The 20,463-nt window shown below is 39.7% G+C and overlaps 2 protein-coding genes across 5 annotated transcripts in view; one reads left to right on the top strand and one right to left on the bottom strand.

The window, feature by feature from the left end:
• Window positions 1–11,573, top strand: part of ntrk1 (neurotrophic tyrosine kinase, receptor, type 1) — a 52,463-nt gene extending 40,890 nt beyond the window's left edge. Inside the window, exons 15-17 of the mRNA XM_080896711.1 lie at window positions 1,385–1,625; window positions 4,137–4,295; window positions 10,223–11,573. Of these exons, the coding sequence (XP_080752837.1) occupies window positions 1,385–1,625; window positions 4,137–4,295; window positions 10,223–10,408 (586 nt within the window). The 3' untranslated portion in view covers window positions 10,409–11,573. The remainder of the gene's footprint in view (window positions 1–1,384; window positions 1,626–4,136; window positions 4,296–10,222) is intronic.
• A 1,524-nt stretch (window positions 11,574–13,097) lies between these two features.
• The window catches only part of paqr6 (progestin and adipoQ receptor family member VI), a 34,266-nt gene continuing 26,900 nt past the window's right edge, over window positions 13,098–20,463 (bottom strand). For all 4 annotated transcript variants that reach the window (XM_080897053.1, XM_080897054.1, XM_080897056.1 and 1 more), the window contains exons 6-8: window positions 20,041–20,137; window positions 18,981–19,125; window positions 13,098–16,729 (exon numbers count right to left, since the gene is read on the bottom strand). In XM_080897053.1, coding sequence (XP_080753179.1) covers window positions 16,464–16,729; window positions 18,981–19,125; window positions 20,041–20,137 — 508 coding nt within the window. In that variant the 3' untranslated portion in view covers window positions 13,098–16,463. The remainder of the gene's footprint in view (window positions 16,730–18,980; window positions 19,126–20,040; window positions 20,138–20,463) is intronic.

Here is a 20,463-nt window from a genome sequence, read left to right as displayed (position 1 = left end):
GTTCTAGAGAGCTCGTATATGTCACAAATGTTCAATCTGCAGATTACGTGCTGAGGTCATCGTCCTTCAGGTCACCCAAGGTTGGTGCCATAGTTACAGCAAAAAAATACAAAAGCCTGAATTGCTCATTCAAGTGTTTGATAACCTGCACAGCCACCAGCAACAGAGAAGAATATCACAGCATGTCGAGTTCATTCAGTTTACGGTCCACAGTGGTCAGAAGTTCCCATCTAATGCAGAAAAAGTGCATTTAATAAAGTATTCATTTCAAGAGAAAAGGAAAATAGGTCATCAAATAGTTAATGAGCAGAAATGACTTACAGTATTGTACACTATAAACAAAGAGGAGTCTCATTAGGGTGTTTCATTTGCAGCATGACACCTGAAGTCGCTCTTTACGTGACAGTAAAGCACAGACTTACTGCTGAAACAGATCAAATGCAGAGAATAAATTTGTCTGAAGGTATCAATAATGTACCTTTTCACTTCATGTAAATATTATTATCCTGCTTACTTCAATATAAAGTCTTTTGAAGACTAGACAACCTTCAAACAAGTTGGGTCATCCTGTGCCTGTGCTGCTTGACAACTTTAGTCAGTTTTGTTTTTTAAAAATATGACTTTTTTTCTGTTGTTCTCTTAGTCTGGAAAATAACGAAATACACTTTTTATTTGAAAATACCCAAGTTGTGTAAATCCACTTCATACTCTTTTTACTAAATTGTCTCTACTTTTCCCCTCTACTTTGACAGCAGTAATTACTTTTCAGATTCAGATTTGACATTAAAGACACTTTTAAAACTGTGCAGCACATTGTTAAAGATTATATCAGTGCCCCCAACCTATTTCCGTGTGACCTTCTGCAAAGAGTAGTGCTTTTCAGATGTGCACTCTTTTCCTCTCTAAACTTCTCAGAATCTTTTATATAAGTAAGAGAAAAGTCCACACAGTGAATGCAGAACTTTGTGTTTCCTTGGAACCGATGGCATTAATCGTCTCACGACTGCTCAGCCTCATTCTGTGACTGTTTTGAAAAGCACTCAAACCCACCCCCAATATCTTAGAACTTAATTATTTGTGTACTAAGAAGCTGAATCCACCTCTGTCTCATCCAGCTACAATAAACTGCTGCTTATACACTTGTGCATCTGTATCGACGGTCTAATAATGCCACATAAAGCAGAGTAACACACACCAAAACATTTGCTTTGGATGCATTAGGTACACTGTGCCGCTAACTCTTTTAAATAGATTTTGAAACTGTGGTATTTTTACTTTCACCTTGCGATCTTCCTACATTTTGATGAAGCTAAAATATTAAAATAAATTCAGACCAACAGATGTGGATTAAAGCAGCTGTGTGTCCTTTTTGTGCCCCCTGTAGAGCTCACGGCCCTGACGCTCACATCCTGGACGAGTCCAAGATGCCCCCGCTGGGTGAGCTCACTCTCCCTCAGATGCTGCACATCGCTGCTCAGATTGCCTCAGGCATGGTCTACCTCGCATCGCTGCACTTCGTTCACCGTGACCTGGCAACTCGCAACTGTCTGGTTGGAGAGGGTCTGGTGGTCAAAATCGGAGACTTCGGCATGTCCAGAGACATCTACAGCACAGATTACTATCGGGTAAACAGCTGAAACATAAAAGGAATACTTGACTGTTATTCTTAATGGGACTGTAAATTTAAACGAGACAGAAATATTACTCCTTTACTTCACTACTACCTTGCCATTTGTTTCTGTTTTATCTGCTCTGACGTATTTGTCATTAAAAGCAAGATTTCAGCTATTTCAGTTTACTGCAAACAACACTGTTTGACGCCGATCTAATACGTTTCAACAACAGGAAGTTTGAAGTATGTAAACCGTATCATGAATACATGCAATCAAACTGCAATTACTCCATTGTTGGTTTCCAGGCTAATCCCTCTTTGTTGCAGTCTGGGTCGCAACAGGAGGACACATCATGCAAATAATATTCTGGTTCCACAAGTGAAACCAGATTTCCACTTCTTTAGAATCCCAGAGATTTCATTTGATACATTTTACATGATACATAATTCATCTGTGTTTTTGGGGGTCTTTTTTCCCTCGTACATACCCCCACAAACCTGCATGTGTTAGACTGTAGTTCTGTTAACTGGTTAGCAAGAACTAGAAGTTCCAGTGTGGAAGTTCATTAATGCTACATTCTTTAATGGCCAGCAGATTTGAGAGAAGTTAAACTGTAAAGAAGTCTGTGAGAAAGTGAAACTATTTCTCACGTTGTGGCCTCAGTGAACATTTTCCTGATATCTTTATTTATTATGTTGCTATTTTCAGCCATTAATGAATATAAGGATATTAATTTTGTAGATGATGGTCACCATTAAAGTGAAAAATGACAATAAACGATGGTAGCGCTAGCAATCAACTCATCAAGAGTGATTTACAAAAGCTTCGATGGTGATGAGCAAATGTTCAGCTTGAACTGTTAGAAACAGGACTTGACTTGAAACAACGGGCGCCATCATGGCCATCATTTATATACAGCCAAAAGATATTCTTATATTCTTCCAGCCAAAAGTTTAAAGATGCAAAACCCTTGTTGTCACTCTGAGTATTTGACTATAATCTTGTGAAATATGTGAGTGTGAAAAGCTCTAATTCAGTATATGAAACAATAAAAATAATAGTTAGGTATATTTTTAAAAACCCAACTGAAGACTGCTGTTATCCTGCTGCTGTGTGAATGTATTTGAAACAAATCAAGGTGCGCTGTTCCTTTATCACATGTAACACACAGCAGGGGTTCTGATCTGCTCTCGGTACTGGAAATACTTAATCTGGAAACAGTGCAACCACTCACAAGCTGTGAATTCCCAATCTGACATCACGCAGACAAGTGAGGCTGCAGGTTAAAGATTGTTTCCTTTCTGTCTTGTGTTTCTCTGAAAAGTGAGGGCTGCAGTGCATGTGTAAACACAGCTGTACTGTTTTATTTGACTTTTATTACCCTCATTTTCATCTTCATACATTTATCCTTGGGTCTGTTAAAGCAGCTTAACACAATTCAGAGTTCAAAATAATCATTTTTTATCTTATACCAGTTCGTCCACTACCTGAAAGCAACTGTTTGAGCTCGCTTGGCTGCTTCACCCAAATCAAATATTTGAGCAGGAACAGGTAATTCGGGCTTCTGTGTTCACGGCCAGAGCTTTTTTCATGAGATGACCGCTATTTGGAACACCTGCTCTCTGCTGCATCATAACAAACCGGGAGTAGAAAAAACTGTCTGAAACTCAGAGAGGAGAATGAATAGGTATAATAGGCCCACTCCTTCTCTTATTGAACTCAGTGTTTTGGATTTGTACTTTGAAGTATTATAGATCAAATACTAATATTGAACTTCTCTAGTCTCGTAAGAAGAGATATTTCAATTTTTCTTGTGTGAGGGTGAAAACATGATGTTGTCTAAGGAGAAAAACCATGCCCTAATCAACTGTAATTCTGTTAAAAATGACTAATGGGTTATTATGATTAAGCTACATAATACATATTCTGAAAAATACACTAAGATAAGAAGCACATGTGCTTTGTCTTCTCCTGAAGCGATTTAAACTGCAGGAGCAGAGTATGTCGTGCATTTTGGATCTGTAAATCGCAGCATAACCTTTGAGAGACTGTGGAGTGTGTACTTTTAAAAACTACAGTCAAACCGGCTGAATAATAGCACTGGACTTTTTCATGTTGCTTCCCCTTGGTGGGATTTGAGAATTTGAAAATCGCTCAAATCTGTTACAGCAGGGTTTTTTTTTCAGAAGTGAGAAAGGTTCATTCCTGTTTTCACGTGAAAGGGTTTTACTCATTAACAGCATGTTGAGATCTCATAAATGCAATAAAAATTACAACCTAAGAGACTATCTAATATTATTTTTGTGGCGGTTAATCTCTTTTCCTTTTTTTATTTTGCATGAAACTACTGTAATAATTTTTAAACAGTCTGCCTATTTTTGATTTCAAGCTGGTCTCCCAGCTTGTAATAAGCAGCTCAAGATGAGTGGAAAGGAAAATCTATTTAAGATTTAATCTCATCAACAAAGCTAATTAAGGTTTCCATAATTAAAGTTCACTTAGTATTCGGTTCTTTATCTTCAGGTGGGTGGACGTACAATGCTCCCAATCCGCTGGATGCCCCCTGAGAGCATCATGTATAGGAAGTTCACGACGGAGAGCGACATCTGGAGCTTTGGCGTGGTCCTCTGGGAGATCTTCACCTATGGGAAACAGCCATGGTATCAGCTGTCCAATAGCGAGGTGGGTTGCAGTGGAAAAAAACATTATAAAATTGCGTTACAAAATTTCAGTAGCCCTTTCTATTACAGCTTGGTAATAATGTGGTAATAGCGTGGTAACAAGGCACATACAAGCATGTAATAATGTGGTAATAGCAGGGTAACAAGGCAGAAACAAGAGTGTAATAATGCGGTAAAAGTTATTACACCTCAATTACAAAGTAAGACCAGTTGATATTAAAGTAATATCATAGTAGCAACAGTGGTTACAGTAATATTCCACTAACATTATGTAATGAGATAATAAGGGCCCATAACTGTGGCTATTAACTGATTATTACTTTGTAATTGAGTCGTAATAACTTAGAAATTACCAAATTATTATTAATTATATCATTCTTGTTTCTGCCTTTTTACCCTACTATTACCACTTTATTACTAAGCTTTAATAGAAAGTGCTATCAAAGTTTTGTTCCAGCTAGCTTTGCTTTCACACCGCAGTGCAGTGAAGAACTTAAAGCAACGTACCTTCATCCTGCTGTCTCTACCTACATGGGTTGTGCGCTCTCTGTACTTCACACTGACTGTTCTGATGATGGGCATGTGCCTGATGGCACCAGTTAGCCTTCAATCAGCACATAGTTTTTAATCTAAATGAATGGAATTTTAATTGGTCACCTGGATATAAAAATGACCTTCAAATTTAATTGAAAAAGCTTCAGAAAGTGTGGTGACTGTGTCCTAAAATACCATAACCAAAAAAGCTTAATTTCTGAAAATACTGAACAGATTCCATATTGGTTCATGTTATGGATACAATAAACCAAATAAATATTTATTAAATTAACAAGAAGTAGTAGATGTTTGCAACTTCACTGTTAAAACTAGTCTAATGTGCAAATGCGCAGTGCAACAACATGAATATTAATTGGTTCATTTGGGGTCAAGGGTGGGACAACCTCCATTTGTGGGGTTATCATAGAGCGCCAGTCCTTCCTCTTTATATGATGTCTATGGCATTCTCTCACTCAGCCATAAACACCTGTGAGCTGTGTCACTTTGAGTAGTTTTTTTTACTTTGATGTCAACACACCTTATTTCAGTACAAATTTGATTTGCTGTCATGGTATGATATCGTGTAGTAGTGTAAAAACCAAGTTTCAGTTGGATCTGGACTAAAGTCCCTCCAAGACTTTGGTTGTTTGGTCTGGACCCGGGTCAAGGAGAGGTTTCACATTTTGAAGTGTTAGTTTATGTCAGACTGAAAAGTAAGTCTGGACCAAACATGTTAGGTTTGATAGTTTCTTTAGATGACAAGACTGACAGCACTTATTTATTGGGAAATCACATGAAGCTGGAGCAAATAACTAGTTTAGTTTAGTCCCACTGGTTGGCTAGAAAGGAGGAAAACCATTCACAGTGTGGCCATGGGTGTAACCAGGCTTTAGAAATTAGAGAGGTCCACATTTTGTTTTTCTTGTAATGTTTAATATTTTAGGGTTAGCACCTGTGCTAGAAGGTCCTAGAGTTGCAATACAATCAAAACCATAAATTTTAAACACTGAGGACTTGATTTTATACAGCTTGTCTCTTTTACAGACCTCTGTAAAAGCGACAATGAGACAATTGTTTTATAGACAATATAAAACCATGAAATAAAAAAAATTCTTTTACTTGAAATTAAAATGGCACAAAGGAGAAGGCTACCGGCCCTGACTCTCCTGTGTCTCTGATTCACTCCTTATACCTACAACAACCAGTTATCATTTCACTGAGTCATGCATAAAAGCCATCTCACGTCGTGATTTATAACAATATACAGTATTTACTTACTTTTAATTACTAAGGTCCAGACTTTGGTAACCTTATAGCTACCGGTAGTTACAGCTATGAATGTAGCTGGGCAGTCTCGTCCAGTTCACAGTGGTTTTTTCTGAACGTTATGTTTTATATGCAGACATGCACATCATATCACTCCTCCATTCTAATTTTCCGTCGGATTTCAAATGAGCAATTTTACCAAATGTTAAAAATGTTTCCAAAAATGATATGTGAAAGTTTTTGTAGGAAAGAAAAATCACTCACTGCAGTTATTACCCCTCAAGGATTCACCGATTGCTTTATTTTTAAGGATTATGATCTATGCATGACTGCTGGACATAAACTGGATATCCTTTTTATGTGGTTTGTGTAAATGTATGTAGCTTTGCCCAGAAAGAGTTGCTAGGTCCAGGTTTCTGCAGAGTGCTTCCTTGCTGCATGTTCAGGCTTTAGTATTTCACTTTTTTAGCCTCGAGTTCAACACTGTGTGCTTACATTTCTTGATTTCAACTATTTATTAAGATAATGTCAAAACAATTAAAACAAACTGCATGAGTGGTGGTCGGCATGTTGTGGAAAACATGTTTAATTTAAATTCTGACTGTTCTGCTAATAGCATATACTAGCAAGCAACATTAAGTAGGATACAGAAAAATAGTTAACTGAAATCTTTAAAAAATTTCACTTATGCACAACTTGACAGCCTACTTTTCCTTTGTTACACTTTTTTTTAACAAGCAAACGAGGTAAGCTAGTCAACGAGCTAACAACAAGGTAACAAGCTAGTCAAGCTAATTGTAGTTTGCGTCGTGGTTCGTACTTGCAGATGTAAAAAAGGCAGACAATGTTTATATAAAGTTTAATCAGAGCATAAGAAAGAACTTTTCTCACTGTTGTGTGGAGTTTGTAAGTAATTTGTTGAGTCTTTTGTTCTTTTAATAAATGAAGTCAGCTTGAAGTAACTTCATTCTTGAACATGCGCTAATGCAAATACTTCTGTAAATAGCAGCCTGAAATGTTTTGGTGCCTTCACATAATTTAAACTTGCAAAACAAAAAATTTTCACTGCAGTCTCAGATACTTTACCCGGTGCTCTTAAACTAATCAATAAATTCATAGTAATTAAGGGCGGTCCAGTCTAGCCTTTTCAGCTCAAGCACCAAGAAGTGGGACTCCATTGTGACCACAGTGATGCTATTACAGTCTGTAGCCCTCTCTCCTTTCAAGAGAAGGGTAGATCACTTTTCCTTTGCACTCAATTCTAATCTCATTGGCTTTCATTTTTGCCCCTGGCTAATGAGCCGTAACCTCGTTAACCTAATCCGTCTCGTCCAATGAAGGACAGGTAAAATTATCATGTTGCCTAATAAGTCAGTGGTGGAAATAAATCATCCCAAAATACTGACGTGACAGGCTGTGACAGGCTGTGACGGCGGCGGACAGCATGAGTCTGCGTTCTGATTGATAGGCCATTTTGGTGCAAAGTGGCTGAGCAGCGACAGGCCTCTTGTGATCACCGGATCAGGCCGAGGTTAACAATGAAGAAGAGAGTCGCAGAGCACAGTGAAATCCTCTCTCTTATCCTCGACAGTGATGTATCCACTAAGCAACAAGAGCGTGTGAACTGAATCAGTCATTGCAGCGATTAGTGTCGGAGCTGGAGGTTGTTCATATTTCGGTGGCTCTCATTTGACTGCGAGGTCACAGCTAATTGACACATATTTGTGAATCTGTAGATAGTGAGGTTATTGTGCTGTTTATTAAAACATATTGTCCTTGGTGCAGCACATAGATATTTGGTGGTTCAGAAAGTCTCCGTGAATAAATCTATTGCATGCTCTTTTAAGGTTTGCTTTATAAGGTTTACATTTATCTCACTCTTCAAAGGTTTTTTTGTTTGAATGTTTTTGCTATTACTAACTTTTATAAACATCAGTCTATCAGCTGTTGTATTTTTCAGGCAGTGTATACAGTTATTAAAAATAGTTTTACCAACTGCAGCATGCAGGTACACATCCATGCTGTAATACTGAATAATAGTCTTTTTCTTTATGGTCCTTTCACTATATTCAAATGTAAGTTTCTACTTTGTGGTATTTTTACTTTATTTATTTTCCAGTTATTATCACTGACTACCAAAGCATCTAACCCCCGACTCTATATATTACAAAGCATTCAGTGCTCATATTTAAATATTTAAATCTGATGACAGTAACGTGTTTAAAAAAATAAAATGCAAGGATACATCTCACAGAGGAGAATCTTTCCTTTTCTCCATCAGTTGGAGTTTCAGTGCTGTGTAAATGACGTGTGTGGAAAAATAGTTTCACAGCCTAACAATGACATGCCTCTGTCTTTTGTTATTATTAAAGCATCAGAGAATCCAGAGAAGTCTCTGCAAGTGATGAGGCTGAATAAATGACCTTCAGATGGCAAATATCTGAAAACCTTTGTGGGTGAACACAGTTTTTCACATCACCCACAAATGCAAGTTTAAAACACCAAGACGGATCCTTTAAGGCTGCTTTCCTTTCAGCTCAAATCCTACAGAGAGCAAACACATTTAACTTTCAGAAATACAGAAACTGATCTCCTCAGCTCACAAAAGCTTACTATGAGGTGATGCAGTTGATACGAGTTGCACTTTCAGTTGTATCTTCAATTAAATATAAGCTTTCATTGATTTAAAGCTGCATTCTGTTTGTTTTACATCCGAACTTATTTTCACATTCTGACCAAATAAAGGTCTGAAAATAGGATTTAACTTGACTCTGGCAATGAACAGCCATGTTTAATATTGTTAACAGCTCCTTACAAAGATAATAACTTCAAACATAGAGATTCCTGACGACCCTCACTGGTCAACTTTTATTAGTACGGAGTAATTCTACAGAAGGGCCTTGCATCTTTGAAGTACTAAACTTAAAAAAACAAACAGCGTGTCTTTCCAGGAACGATGCTTTGTCATCCTGGGCAATAAACCGAGCAGCATAAACATTTCATTTAGAGACTAAATGTGTGCTTGCATGCTCGAGGTTTGGAGGGAGTACCAAGGACACTTAGTGCTAGAGTTTAAAATGTTTTTAGTGCTTTTAGCACCATACAGATAATTGTTATCCTCAGCTGTATTCAGGTGAAGCCGTGACTGTCAGAGAAAGATTTTCTTGGTTTAACAAATAAAAACCAAGACCAGAGCTGCATCAGCGTTGGACAGATAAATATAAAAAGATATTATAGCTTCTGCCCTCCTCACAATGTTGACAGGTTAATTTTTTATGTGTATAAAAAAACTTCTCAGTACATGTCATCACCGCTTGTTTCTTTTTAAATAGAAACTAATAAACAAGAAACAACAACTAAACTTTGCTGTAAACAACTTCTCCCTCCTGCTTTACAGCTGTAGACTTTTGCAAACATCCACCACCTGCCCACCTCACTATTCTAATAGCATGTTATTCATTAATTCTCTAACCCCACGTTTCTTCTGAATGGGATCTGTAATGTCTGATCAGGCTGCTTTTGTTAGCTTTCTTGTTTCATGTTCAATGCTGGAAGCGAGTCGATGCAGCCAGTGGATCCACGGTGCTGATTTACAAGAAAACTGCCCTCACTGAGTGAATTACTGGTGCTAAAAGATGATGATGCTGCGACGTCACTGTGTTGTTCTTCTGACAACAACAAATGGACCAATCACATTGTTGTGCTTTGTGTTGGATGGGTGAATGCAACACAGAACCTTCACATACAGAAGCTGGTTTCTTGTACTCAGTGTGTGAAATAAATTTAACAAACTTTACATTTTAAGTTGCATTTTGGTTCATTTTTAAAAAGGTGATCCTTTTTACAGCAGTAAGCATGTATTTAAAAAACTTTCAGGCTTTATAGCAGTCAAACTTCTCTCATTTGCAGACTTTGCTTCCTGCTCAACATTAATGACTGAAGAAAAAGGTTTTGCTCATTTTTGATGTGAAACTTTTAGATCAGACTCAGATATAAAGGACTGGTAGGCTCTAACTCCATTAGAAAGCCCATTAATAAGACGATGTGAACAGAAGCCCTGAGAACAGATTAAGAATGCGTCTTTTATTCTGGCCATTAAAAAATGTATTTTTCCCTCCTGTTCCACAGGCCATTGAATGCATCACACAGGGACGGGAACTGGAGAGGCCACGCACCTGCCCGAAGGAGGTCTACTTGCTGATGCAGGGCTGCTGGCAGAGAGAGCCCCAGCAGAGGATGGTCATGAAGGACATCCACAGCCGTCTGCTGGCCCTGGTCAAGAACCCCCCGGTTTACCTGGATATCCTGGGCTAGAGGGGCCGAGGGCTGGGGAGGTTGGATTTTTGATTTGCGATATAAAACTTTAGTCTGTTACTCATTTAAGTTCAACTGCATTCTGCTTTTCCAGCTGTGATGCTTCGTGGGCAGTAACATCTGCTTTGACCTTTTTGGCTGCAGTTTTGCCTCATTCTAGCTCGACTTTGACCCCTTAACTGGTTACTGCCCCGTCCTTCTCTGGAAACCTGTCACATGTTTACCAAAGTGTTTAATGTTTATCTGAGGTGGGATCAGTCTGATGGAGGAGCGTGCATGGATAAGAACTAAAATAACTGCATAGGCTCTTGCTGGGAATCTACTGCCACATGGTGTCTGGAGTCCCTTCATCAGCTGAGCTGCGACACATTTTAAATGACTTTTAGCTGACGTGCTTGTGTTGGTTTAGAAAGCAAAAACTCGTTTTACAGATCTTAGTACAGCAGATAGTCATTTGTATAGTACCGTCACTGATTTTGGATAAGTTTTGATATAGAGGGTTATTAAGAAAACAAAGAAAAAAAGCTTTCATTGATGTATATAAGATAGTCACAGCCAAACTTTGTTTCTCACGTGTCAGATTGAGTGTATCATATGAATATTTTTCAGAAAAAAAAAGAAGAACAAGATGTCAGACGTTAGCAGTGAAAACGTTTCCTGGTATATCAACGACTGTGTTTACATTTAATTACTGTCAAATATGAACTTCCAAAGAGCGACTTTTCAGCCTGCGGCCGCTATTGGGACTCGCTCAGGAGCGGATTTTGGACAGATCAGCCATGTTTAACATGCTACTGTAACGACCTTCAGAATCAAAGTGCTGCAGTGAAATTTGGTAAGGGGGCAAGCTGGTGGGGAGGTGACACCCCGAGAGGTAACAGATGGGTTAAAGCGAGACTCCAGGAGGAGAAGGACAGATGGCACTGAAAGTGAAACTGGAGGTGAACCCACCACCGTAACATTTGTCATTCCACCAAATGGGGCATTGAGAGGGTGAAAGACCGGGTGTGTAAACCCCTGCGATGCCTTTAAGTGTACATACTGTGTGTATATACTCTGTATTAATGTCTAAAACAAAATATATATATATATATATCTTCATGTATTGTTACTCCAGCACTTTGTATATTGTCTGCCCTTAAAAATAAACAAACTTGATTAAAAAAACGAGGCTGCAGTGTTCGCAGGAACATCCCTCTGCATCAGTCAATCCATCATTATCGTATGCTTCAGACTGAACAATGATTTGGACTCTTGTCTGTACTTAAAGTTAAACATCTTAACAAGGCTATTCAAGAGCCTTCTATTATTTTGACGAACTAATCAGCAACCTGCGACGTCTCCACGGGATGCTCAGCAGACGGTTATTGAAAAGGAATAATCAAGTTTCATATTGCTTTACCGCGGGCCCTCCAGCAAACAAACACCCTCCAAAACCCAACTCTCTCTTTCTCTTCATCTCTCTGCCTTGCCCCCTTCCTTCATCACCACCACCACCCTCCCTCGCTCCATCACTTCGTATGCAGAGCGCCTCCGGGGAGTAGTAATGGATTGTGAGTAATGCTATCATCCCCTTCTTTCTCTCGACCTCCTCTGGCGTACCGGGAGGGGGATGAAAAACACTTGGACCTGTGTCTGGCTCATTGTTTCTTGTAGTGTCTTACAAGCAGATTCTGGGGAGATAGGATTAGTACACTCTGTAGTATTTGTCCCTGTTATCCTTAAGGGCTCCATTTGTGGTTTCAGAATGAACCTTTTTAATAAGCACTCGAGGCTCCACCTTGGTTGGATGTGGAATATGAGTATAATAAAAGCTGGAAATGAGGCCATTTTTAAAATGGAAGTCCTATTAGAGCTTTGCAGCAGGATACTTTCCTTTTCAATCTTCCACCTAGTCATAATGCATGTATACAGGATATTGATTTCTTATGGTAATTATTTCTTCATGATAATGGTGGTGCCGATTCATTTTGGTCTACTGCTAATAATAAACCACTCAACGTGCTTTACCGTCCATCCTGCAGCGAGAGATTAGAGAACAGGAAGAGAAATGATTTAGTGAATCAAACCAAAGCAGAAGAAACCTGCACAACCTGAGAAGAAGTAATGTGAGATAATCTGCAGATTAAAAATATTCACACTTACAAATGGCTACGCACAACTATTTCACATCCCCACATTTAAAAGGTCTTATTATTATTGACCCTCAATTCAAGGCTTTTAAAAGCAAACGCATCACCTCTGTGAGGGGGTTTGAGACTCCAACAACAACACTCAAAATACATTTTGAAGTCTGCAGATTTTCTCGTCCAGCAGCTGGTTTTTCCTGCAGACAAATGTTCCCTCTGAGCCTGCGGTTCATTTCTTTACAGATAAAGGCTGCTCAGCAGCGACAAGCACCTCAAACTTAACAGGATGTGTTTGCTGTACTGTTCTGCCCTCTGCTGGCCAGTCAGGCACACTGCTCTGATTCCAACAAACGTTGAAGTGAGGATCTGCAGTCATTCATCGAGAAAAGACAAATTGTGAATAAAGACACAGTGACCAGTTGCATATATTTAACAGATTACTGGGTAATGTGGGAAGTCCTTTTGTGTACAGTTTCCACTGTTACATTAAGTGAAATCAGATTACTGAAAAAAAAGAAAAGAAAGTTTGCTTTTTGATATCACTCCATACAATAATTCCATTTATAAAAGGTTTCATTTATTACACAAATCTAGTAGAACAAAGCAGCAAATTACAAATTACACACGGCAAAGAACAAAGGATTTATACATTTCAAGAGTAGTTTGTGTTTTGTATCAAAAGAAAAACTTGTATAAAACATTAAAAAAAAAAAAAAGGCACCAATAACTTTGCCCCTCTTTTTTAAAATTCAATGGTTCCTCCTACTCTTGTCTTTGCGCTTCTCATCACTCAACATCCATCCATAAAGTGTTTAGAAAAATGCCACAAGTGCTCACTTTTCCGGCTGTTATCGCCCTGAGGGTAACCGTGATCTGGTCTGGAGAAATCATTGATACGTTGGTCAAATAAGTGCAGATTGTAAAAAACAAAAAAAACAAAAAAACAACGATGACGTGAGCATGACTGAGTTTTAGAACTCTGGCACGTCTGCAAACAGTAAACGGCTGCGAATGAGTAAGATGACACGAAAATTCCCCCCAGACAAACACCAGCTCAGAAGTAAAGGCTTCCAGACAAGTCTAGTAGAATCGCATTAAGTCGGTAATGATGCAATTCCAAGAATCAAGAGGCTCAAACAGAGGAATGCTGTAAGATGATGCCTGTAGAGAAAATAAAATTGATCCACGCCTGGCAGGGGAGGAGATAAAACAAAGGAACACCGATGGCAGTGTCTGCCATGGAAAGGAAGATGTGACTTTATACTCTGCACACTGACCTCGAACACATCTTAAAAACAAGTGCTCTAATATAAATGTGTGTGTGCGCTTTGTGATTCTACACACTCGCCGCCGACATTTCTACTTCAGCGTCCGACATGGACCTGTAACACACCTCAGTCCTATAATATCACATACATTTGCCCTCTGATCAACTTCTCCACCACGAGTGTTAAAAGATGCGTGTGTAAACGGCGATGATGAAGTAATGATGATGTAAATCTGTCCCATAAAAATGCTCAACAATGGGTTTAATACAGTACAAGCACGACGAGCATCAGTGCTACAACTGAGAGGTTTAGTAACGTAAGACCCAGCTTCAATCCTGTATTATATAACAGTATTATGCGACCTTATATGTTGATTAATGACTTGTTGGATTAATGGATCTTATCAAGTTTTTTTGTGCATTATTGGGAGTAAATTTCTCTTTACACAAGTGAGAAATATCCAAAATAGCCTTTTTAAAAAAAACAAAAAAACAACAACAATAACAACAGCTGCAGCTCATTTCTTTTTCCCCCCCTTTTGTCAAAAAAAGGCTGAAAATTATTTGGGAACAAAAGAGAAAAAAAAGGGGGGCCGCAATACAATTTATTTGCATTTGTCAGGCCCAGTTTTGGAGATATTAGCTTCTCTTAAATCTGCTGGAACCAACTGGCATTCGCCGCTTTGTGCTTGAATTACACAAAAAATATACTTTGAAAACTGAGCAGCACTGTCTCTTTCTACAAATCATAATCAAATAAATAGAGAAATTGTAGTTTTAAATTCACTTCATTTCAGTTTCAGTTAGATTTCAGAGATGATCTGCTTTCAGTTTGGTTTTTGTTGGTTTTGTTGACTCACACACGTCAACACCAAAGACTGAAACACCTGTGACAAATTTCACTGTTAAAGACTAAAATGAGAGACTTTAGTTTTGCAATCACTAAATATTGCTTAAATGACGTTAAATAAATGTTCTTTTTTTCTCGTTTTAGTCAGTAATAACGGCCGTGGCCAGTTTTACAGGACAGTAAGAACTACTTTCTTTCAGCTACAAGCTACACCCATGATGGGAAGCGTGCGTTTGTGATACTGTATAAACACCGACCTCTTCACCCCTCAGCTGAGCTCTGTTAACGAGCACCAGATGTAGAAAATAGCAGAAAGAAAATAGTTCCTGTGTGAAACGTTTTGCAGGGGCGTGATTTCTAGAAAGAGACAATTACAGCTGAGTTATTTCTGAGCACAACGAGGCAAATATGAAGTCAGTTTATCAAGACAAGGCAGAGAACTTTTCAGCAGATATCTCCAAAACTGCGAAGCTCACACAAAACCAATCTAGATGGTCCTGCAAAGTGCAGTTTAGAGTCCCAATAATGGTCAAAACTACTTGATAAGATGGGCCTTCTTTTCAGTGTTATTGTTAGCTCACCTATCTGATACAAAAACAAAACAAAAAATAAACTGTCTTCCTTTCCGTTAATGCAGCTACAACAAGCAATAAATATTCTATAAATAGAAGAGTGGTAAATGGTCACAAGATACCTAAAGTATAGGAAAGGTTAATAGTTTGCAAAGTCCACCAGATACTGCAACAACACAAAGCTCCCACATTAATATCATCCCAGGCTATGGCTAGCTAACTATACATCTCTCCTCCCTCCATTCCTCTTAATTCAACCAGTAGTTATTATAAACCACACATGCTGGAAATTTCTCCAGATTCGAAATATTACAAACTGGTTTTATTTATGTATTTATTTTTTGCTTGTAATTTTAAGTGCTTTTCCCCGCTTTACCTGATAGTTCAGAGTGGATCTTATGAGACGTGATGGAAAGGTAAAATGGTGCCATTTGCTCAGAACATAAAATTGTTGAAGACCTTCAGGGGGCATGAGGCCACTATAGTGTTGCCATGGGAACACCAAATGGTTATAAAAAGGGTACCTGTCTTTTAATCACCGCAGCACTGTAACCTGTGGCAGATTGTAGGGTTCATAATAAAGGCAGGCAATCAGAAAGAGAACCACACTGGTCTGCAAATCAATGCCAGTCAGAGTGGAATCAATAGGTAGATATATAAGAGCCGGCAATCCAGTCTGCATCACGTTATGAAGAGGTGAACATGTGTTGTCCATGCTGCTTTAACGCACAGGACAACTTCACTGACCAATGTGTCCAGTTACAGAGAATATTTCAATAATCACTGAATAACAGAAACAGAGTTTCTGACGCTGTTAATTAAAAAAAGAATCCCTGCAAATTGTGACATTGTTTCCAGTTTGAAGCTTGTAGTGACCCACTGCAAACAGGCACTTAGGTGTCGTGTTACCACAGCTTGCTTCCTTCAACCCAGAGCCTTTTTCATATAAGTCAGCAATGAGAAGCATAAAAACAAACAATCATTGGTAGATGTGTTTTCAGCCTCACTTCCATTAACACCAGAAAAAGGCTTTGATAACCGTGTCTGGGTCCTCAGCTTCTGCGTAAACACACGAACACGTCAGACGTGCAACGCTGCCGGGACATGGAATATAAAGTGAGAAACTAAAGGTGTTAAACAAGCACTACTGTCAACTGTAGTTGCTGAGACAGACAAACCGCTGAACCTTTCCTTTGGAAAGCGAATCAGCTTTTATGAGGCGGAAAACGCCCCGCCCTCACTGCTCCTTGCACCCGCAGGTGGATGAGTGTGGCTGGTTGGGGCTGCGGCACGGTTTCCAGAGCAGCGGGGCGCTGAAAATGCCGATTATTCCGAGGTTGATGGCGAGGCTGATGGCGAGTGCCCCGATGGTCCCAAGAAAAGATGGCATCATTCCGTGGTTCAGGAGCCACGTCCTCCGCGATGTCATGTCTGCGATCACACCCTCCATCTGGAAGTGGGACCCCACCACAGCGCTGACGTGGAAGAGCTGGTGGCTGTGGCCTTTGGGAAGGAAAGATGAAACAAAAACAGTCGAGTCAAGTCGCCGAACTGAATGGGCGAGTCCAACAGTAAAACTATGGCGTCGCTACTATCCAGAGCAGCTTTGAATTATTCACAGTTTAAAGTAATCCTCGTTTGCTTAGACTGGGTTTTTGATGTGGTTTGAAGCTTTGTGTCTGTGAAGGTTCTCAGTCATCCAGGTCATCGTACTCAAAGGAGCTTGCAAAGAAAAGCGTCTGGAATTCTTTAAGTTACTTGAAGACGTTTCACCTCTCATTTGAGAAGCTTCTTCAGTTCTAAGGTCAAATGGTGGAGAGTCCCAGATTTAAACTCTCCACCATTTGACCTTAGAACTGAAGAAGCTTCTCAAATGAGAGGTGAAACGTCTTCAAGTAACTTAAAGAAGTCCAGACACTTTTCTTTGCAAGCTCCTTTGACGTTTGAACCTTTGACTAAACCATCTCGTGATTCATAGGGTTACAGTCCTGTCAACAAAGCCATCATAAAGCTGTATGATACACTGTCCTAAGCCGGGAATGATAACACTCCACATATTAGAGAAAAGAAGAAGCAGGAATAAGGCTATCCTCTGAGGACCGGGAGGCAATGTGCAATTTTCAATAGTCCTTAAATAACTCTGCTGTGAACATTGTTGAAATATTTGATACTTTATTTCACTCGTCGTTGAGTCCTAAAGGGATGCACGCTCCAAGTGTTGGAGATGGTGTGGATCATCAGGAGCTTATGTTTTGGAGACGCTTAACACACAAAACACTGAATATATCATTTAAGACATTTAAGAGTTTGTACCTAAAACACTTCCGTGCCATGAAGCTGAGGAGAGATACAAAACTTCTTAGACTGCCAGTAAAAAAGTGTATAACCAGTAAATTCAGCACCACCCTCAGCTGATGGAGCTCTACAGGAAATATTTCTTTCAACAAAGGAATGATGGACTGGAATAACTGGAATTTCTTTTTTTTGTATTCGAAAAGTTGGGAAAGACCCTTTTTTAATATCTAAGCACTCAAAGGAGCTTGCAAAGAAAAGCGTCTGGACTTCTTTAAGTTGCTTGAAGACGTTTCACCTCTCATCCGAGAAGCTTCTTCAGTTCTAAGGTCAAATGGTGGAGAGTCCCAGATATAAACCTAGTGGGAGTGACCCCCCACAGAGGGACAAAAGGACCCCCTGATGATCCTCTAATCGCCTGAGCCAAGGTGGGAAACTGGGCGTGGGTCCCAATCAGCCAGAGTTTCGGGTGTGTTCATTGTGAAACCTGGCCCCACCTTATCATGTGATGTCCTGAGGTCAGATGGCCCAGGATGTGAGTGGGCGTTAAGGCGTCTGGGAAGGGATCTCAAAACTGGATTATAGATGGCAGAGAGTTGGTGTCGTAAACCACCGCCTCTGTTCAAAGATGGTCGCTCACAGTGGACATAGATGGCTTCTTTCACTCCTCTTTCAAACCATCTGTCCTCTCTGTCCAAAATGTGAACATTGGCCCTCTGTGGGGGGTCACTCCCACTAGGTTTATATCTGGGGGACTCCACCATTTGACCTTAGAACTGAAGAAGCTTCTCGGATGAGAGGTGAAACGTCTTCAAGCAACTTAAAGAAGTCCAGACGCTTTTCTTTGCAAGCTCCTTTGACTACGATGACCTGGATGACTGAGAACCTTCACAGAAATATCTAAGCACCATTTCCTAATAAACAAATCTTTAAAAATCTCTTCTTTTCAAAGATTAACAAATGCAGCAGCTTTTTGTCCGCCTTCAGAGGCGTTTGAAACAATGACACTTGTGTGAAACCTCACCAGAGAAAACAAAACAATCCACCGAGCAAAGAAAGGTTTGCGCAGGTTTACACACCATCATTCCAAAGCCTGTTTGATATCGAGCCATTATTTAGCGGCAATTGTGCAGCAACCAGCAGGGAAAACATTCAAAAACAAGCAAAGACAATAGAAGGCAAATGTAAGCGTTGCAGTCCCACACGGAGGCCAAACTAAAGAACACGGTGCTTAGAGAATAACGCTGACCCTCCCAAAGGCCTTTCCCAAACTATTGTTCATAAACTTACATGTATTCATATCTTGGAGCGAACTCAATGAAAACAGAGGCTTCTAAAACTTCAAAAGCTTTTGTATGTGCACTTGAATGAGACTCATTTGGTTATTTTTCTTCGTCTTTTAACTGGCATTAAGTTTCGAAAGTGTGTTCCAAGCTGTACTGAGCGCCACCAAAGGACGTACCGAAGTAGTCGAAGCACCCCGGGGCCAGTCTCTCCGGGAGGTGGGCGGTAAACAGAAAACAAGTGAGGAAGGCGAAGAGGAGGTGGTAACAGTGATTGGACAAGGCGCCGGTTGGACTGCAGCTTCCACCGCAGCACAGAAGAATCTAAACACAGGGGGAAAAAACCGATTCTATTATTGGATTAAACACAGATTAACACTGATTGTCGGAGCATTACTGACGCAGACAGAAAAGTGACTTGCATAATGCACAAACTAATGAGGAATAGTGTAGTGATTAGGGGAATTAACTGATGGCAAACATTTGTATTAGATAAACAAAGGAAATCAGATTCTGGGATAGTGAGCCAAAGTCCGATTACATTATTAAAGAGTGGCACTTATCAGCGTTTATGTAATGACACAAACAAACAGACCAACACAAGCTGTGGCTTTTGAAAAAGATACTTGTTCAGAGTGGAAATTAAGGTCAAATTAAGTAAGAGAAGAATGCAATTATGCAAGTGTATTATACGCCACTTTCTTCCTTTCAGATGTCGGAGCAAACTCTGTGAACTCAATTACTCAGCAGCTTGATATAGAGAAGAATCTACTGCCTCCAGATATATACAGAAACGACAAACACATCACACAGTCTGCAACTCCCACTCTGTGGTTTTCCTCCAATTTCCAGCTCCTTTGTAGTGTCAAAGAAATAAAATAAAACCTTCACGAGATGAAAAAGATGAGAATCTTCCAATATAACCCCCCCTCTCTCTTTTTTCACTGGTGCCAGGCCTAAAAATGAAACAGGAGGAAAGCACAGACCAGCAGAGCGAACAGGACCAGCCTTTCATATCGATCATTAATTAATAAAAGGAACCATCACCTTTGTGTATGGTGCTATGGTATAACCGAGTACGAGTTGAGCTGATGAGTAAAAGAAGACTATATATTTGTTGATTTTATAAAACATCTGAACACAGAAATGCTGTAGAAAGTCAGAAACAGTGAAAGTCTGTGAGCTGAGAGAGTGTGAGCACCATCACTTCACTTTTCGGTCTCCTTTAACGTGACTTACCCTGTAAACCAGAGGGACGGTGTCAAAAATAAATGGGACGACAAATGCTATGGTCCGAAGGGCTTTACTTCTCTTTGGGAACTGCAACTCCAGGAACCTGCGGAGGCCAGCAGAGGGCAGCGATCATTTCACTTTGTCATCTCCTCGCCTTTCAAAGTAGCGCGTGTCAGCCCAACTTGTCGAGAAGCTAATGTAAGCCCTACAGCTATGCAAGAGTAAGTCCCTCTGATCATATTACTCCTTGGCTTTGGTGCACCCTGCGTTCACGACACTGAAAGAATACAGAAATCAAATACTGTTGCAGATTAGGATCAGGCCGTTTACATTTGACTTAAAAGACACCAAAGCGCTGAGGATGCAAAATGGGGGAGGGTCACTTGCTCAGTGTGACCCTTCTGAAGTTTGTCCTGATAAAGTTCAGGA

Source organism: Rhamphochromis sp. 'chilingali' (genome assembly GCF_963969265.1).
Source record: "Rhamphochromis sp. 'chilingali' genome assembly, chromosome: 11".
Taxonomy (NCBI): domain Eukaryota; kingdom Metazoa; phylum Chordata; class Actinopteri; order Cichliformes; family Cichlidae; genus Rhamphochromis; species Rhamphochromis sp. 'chilingali'.
The sequence above is the reverse complement of the archived record's forward strand: the minus strand, read 5'-3'. Positions and strand labels throughout refer to the sequence as shown.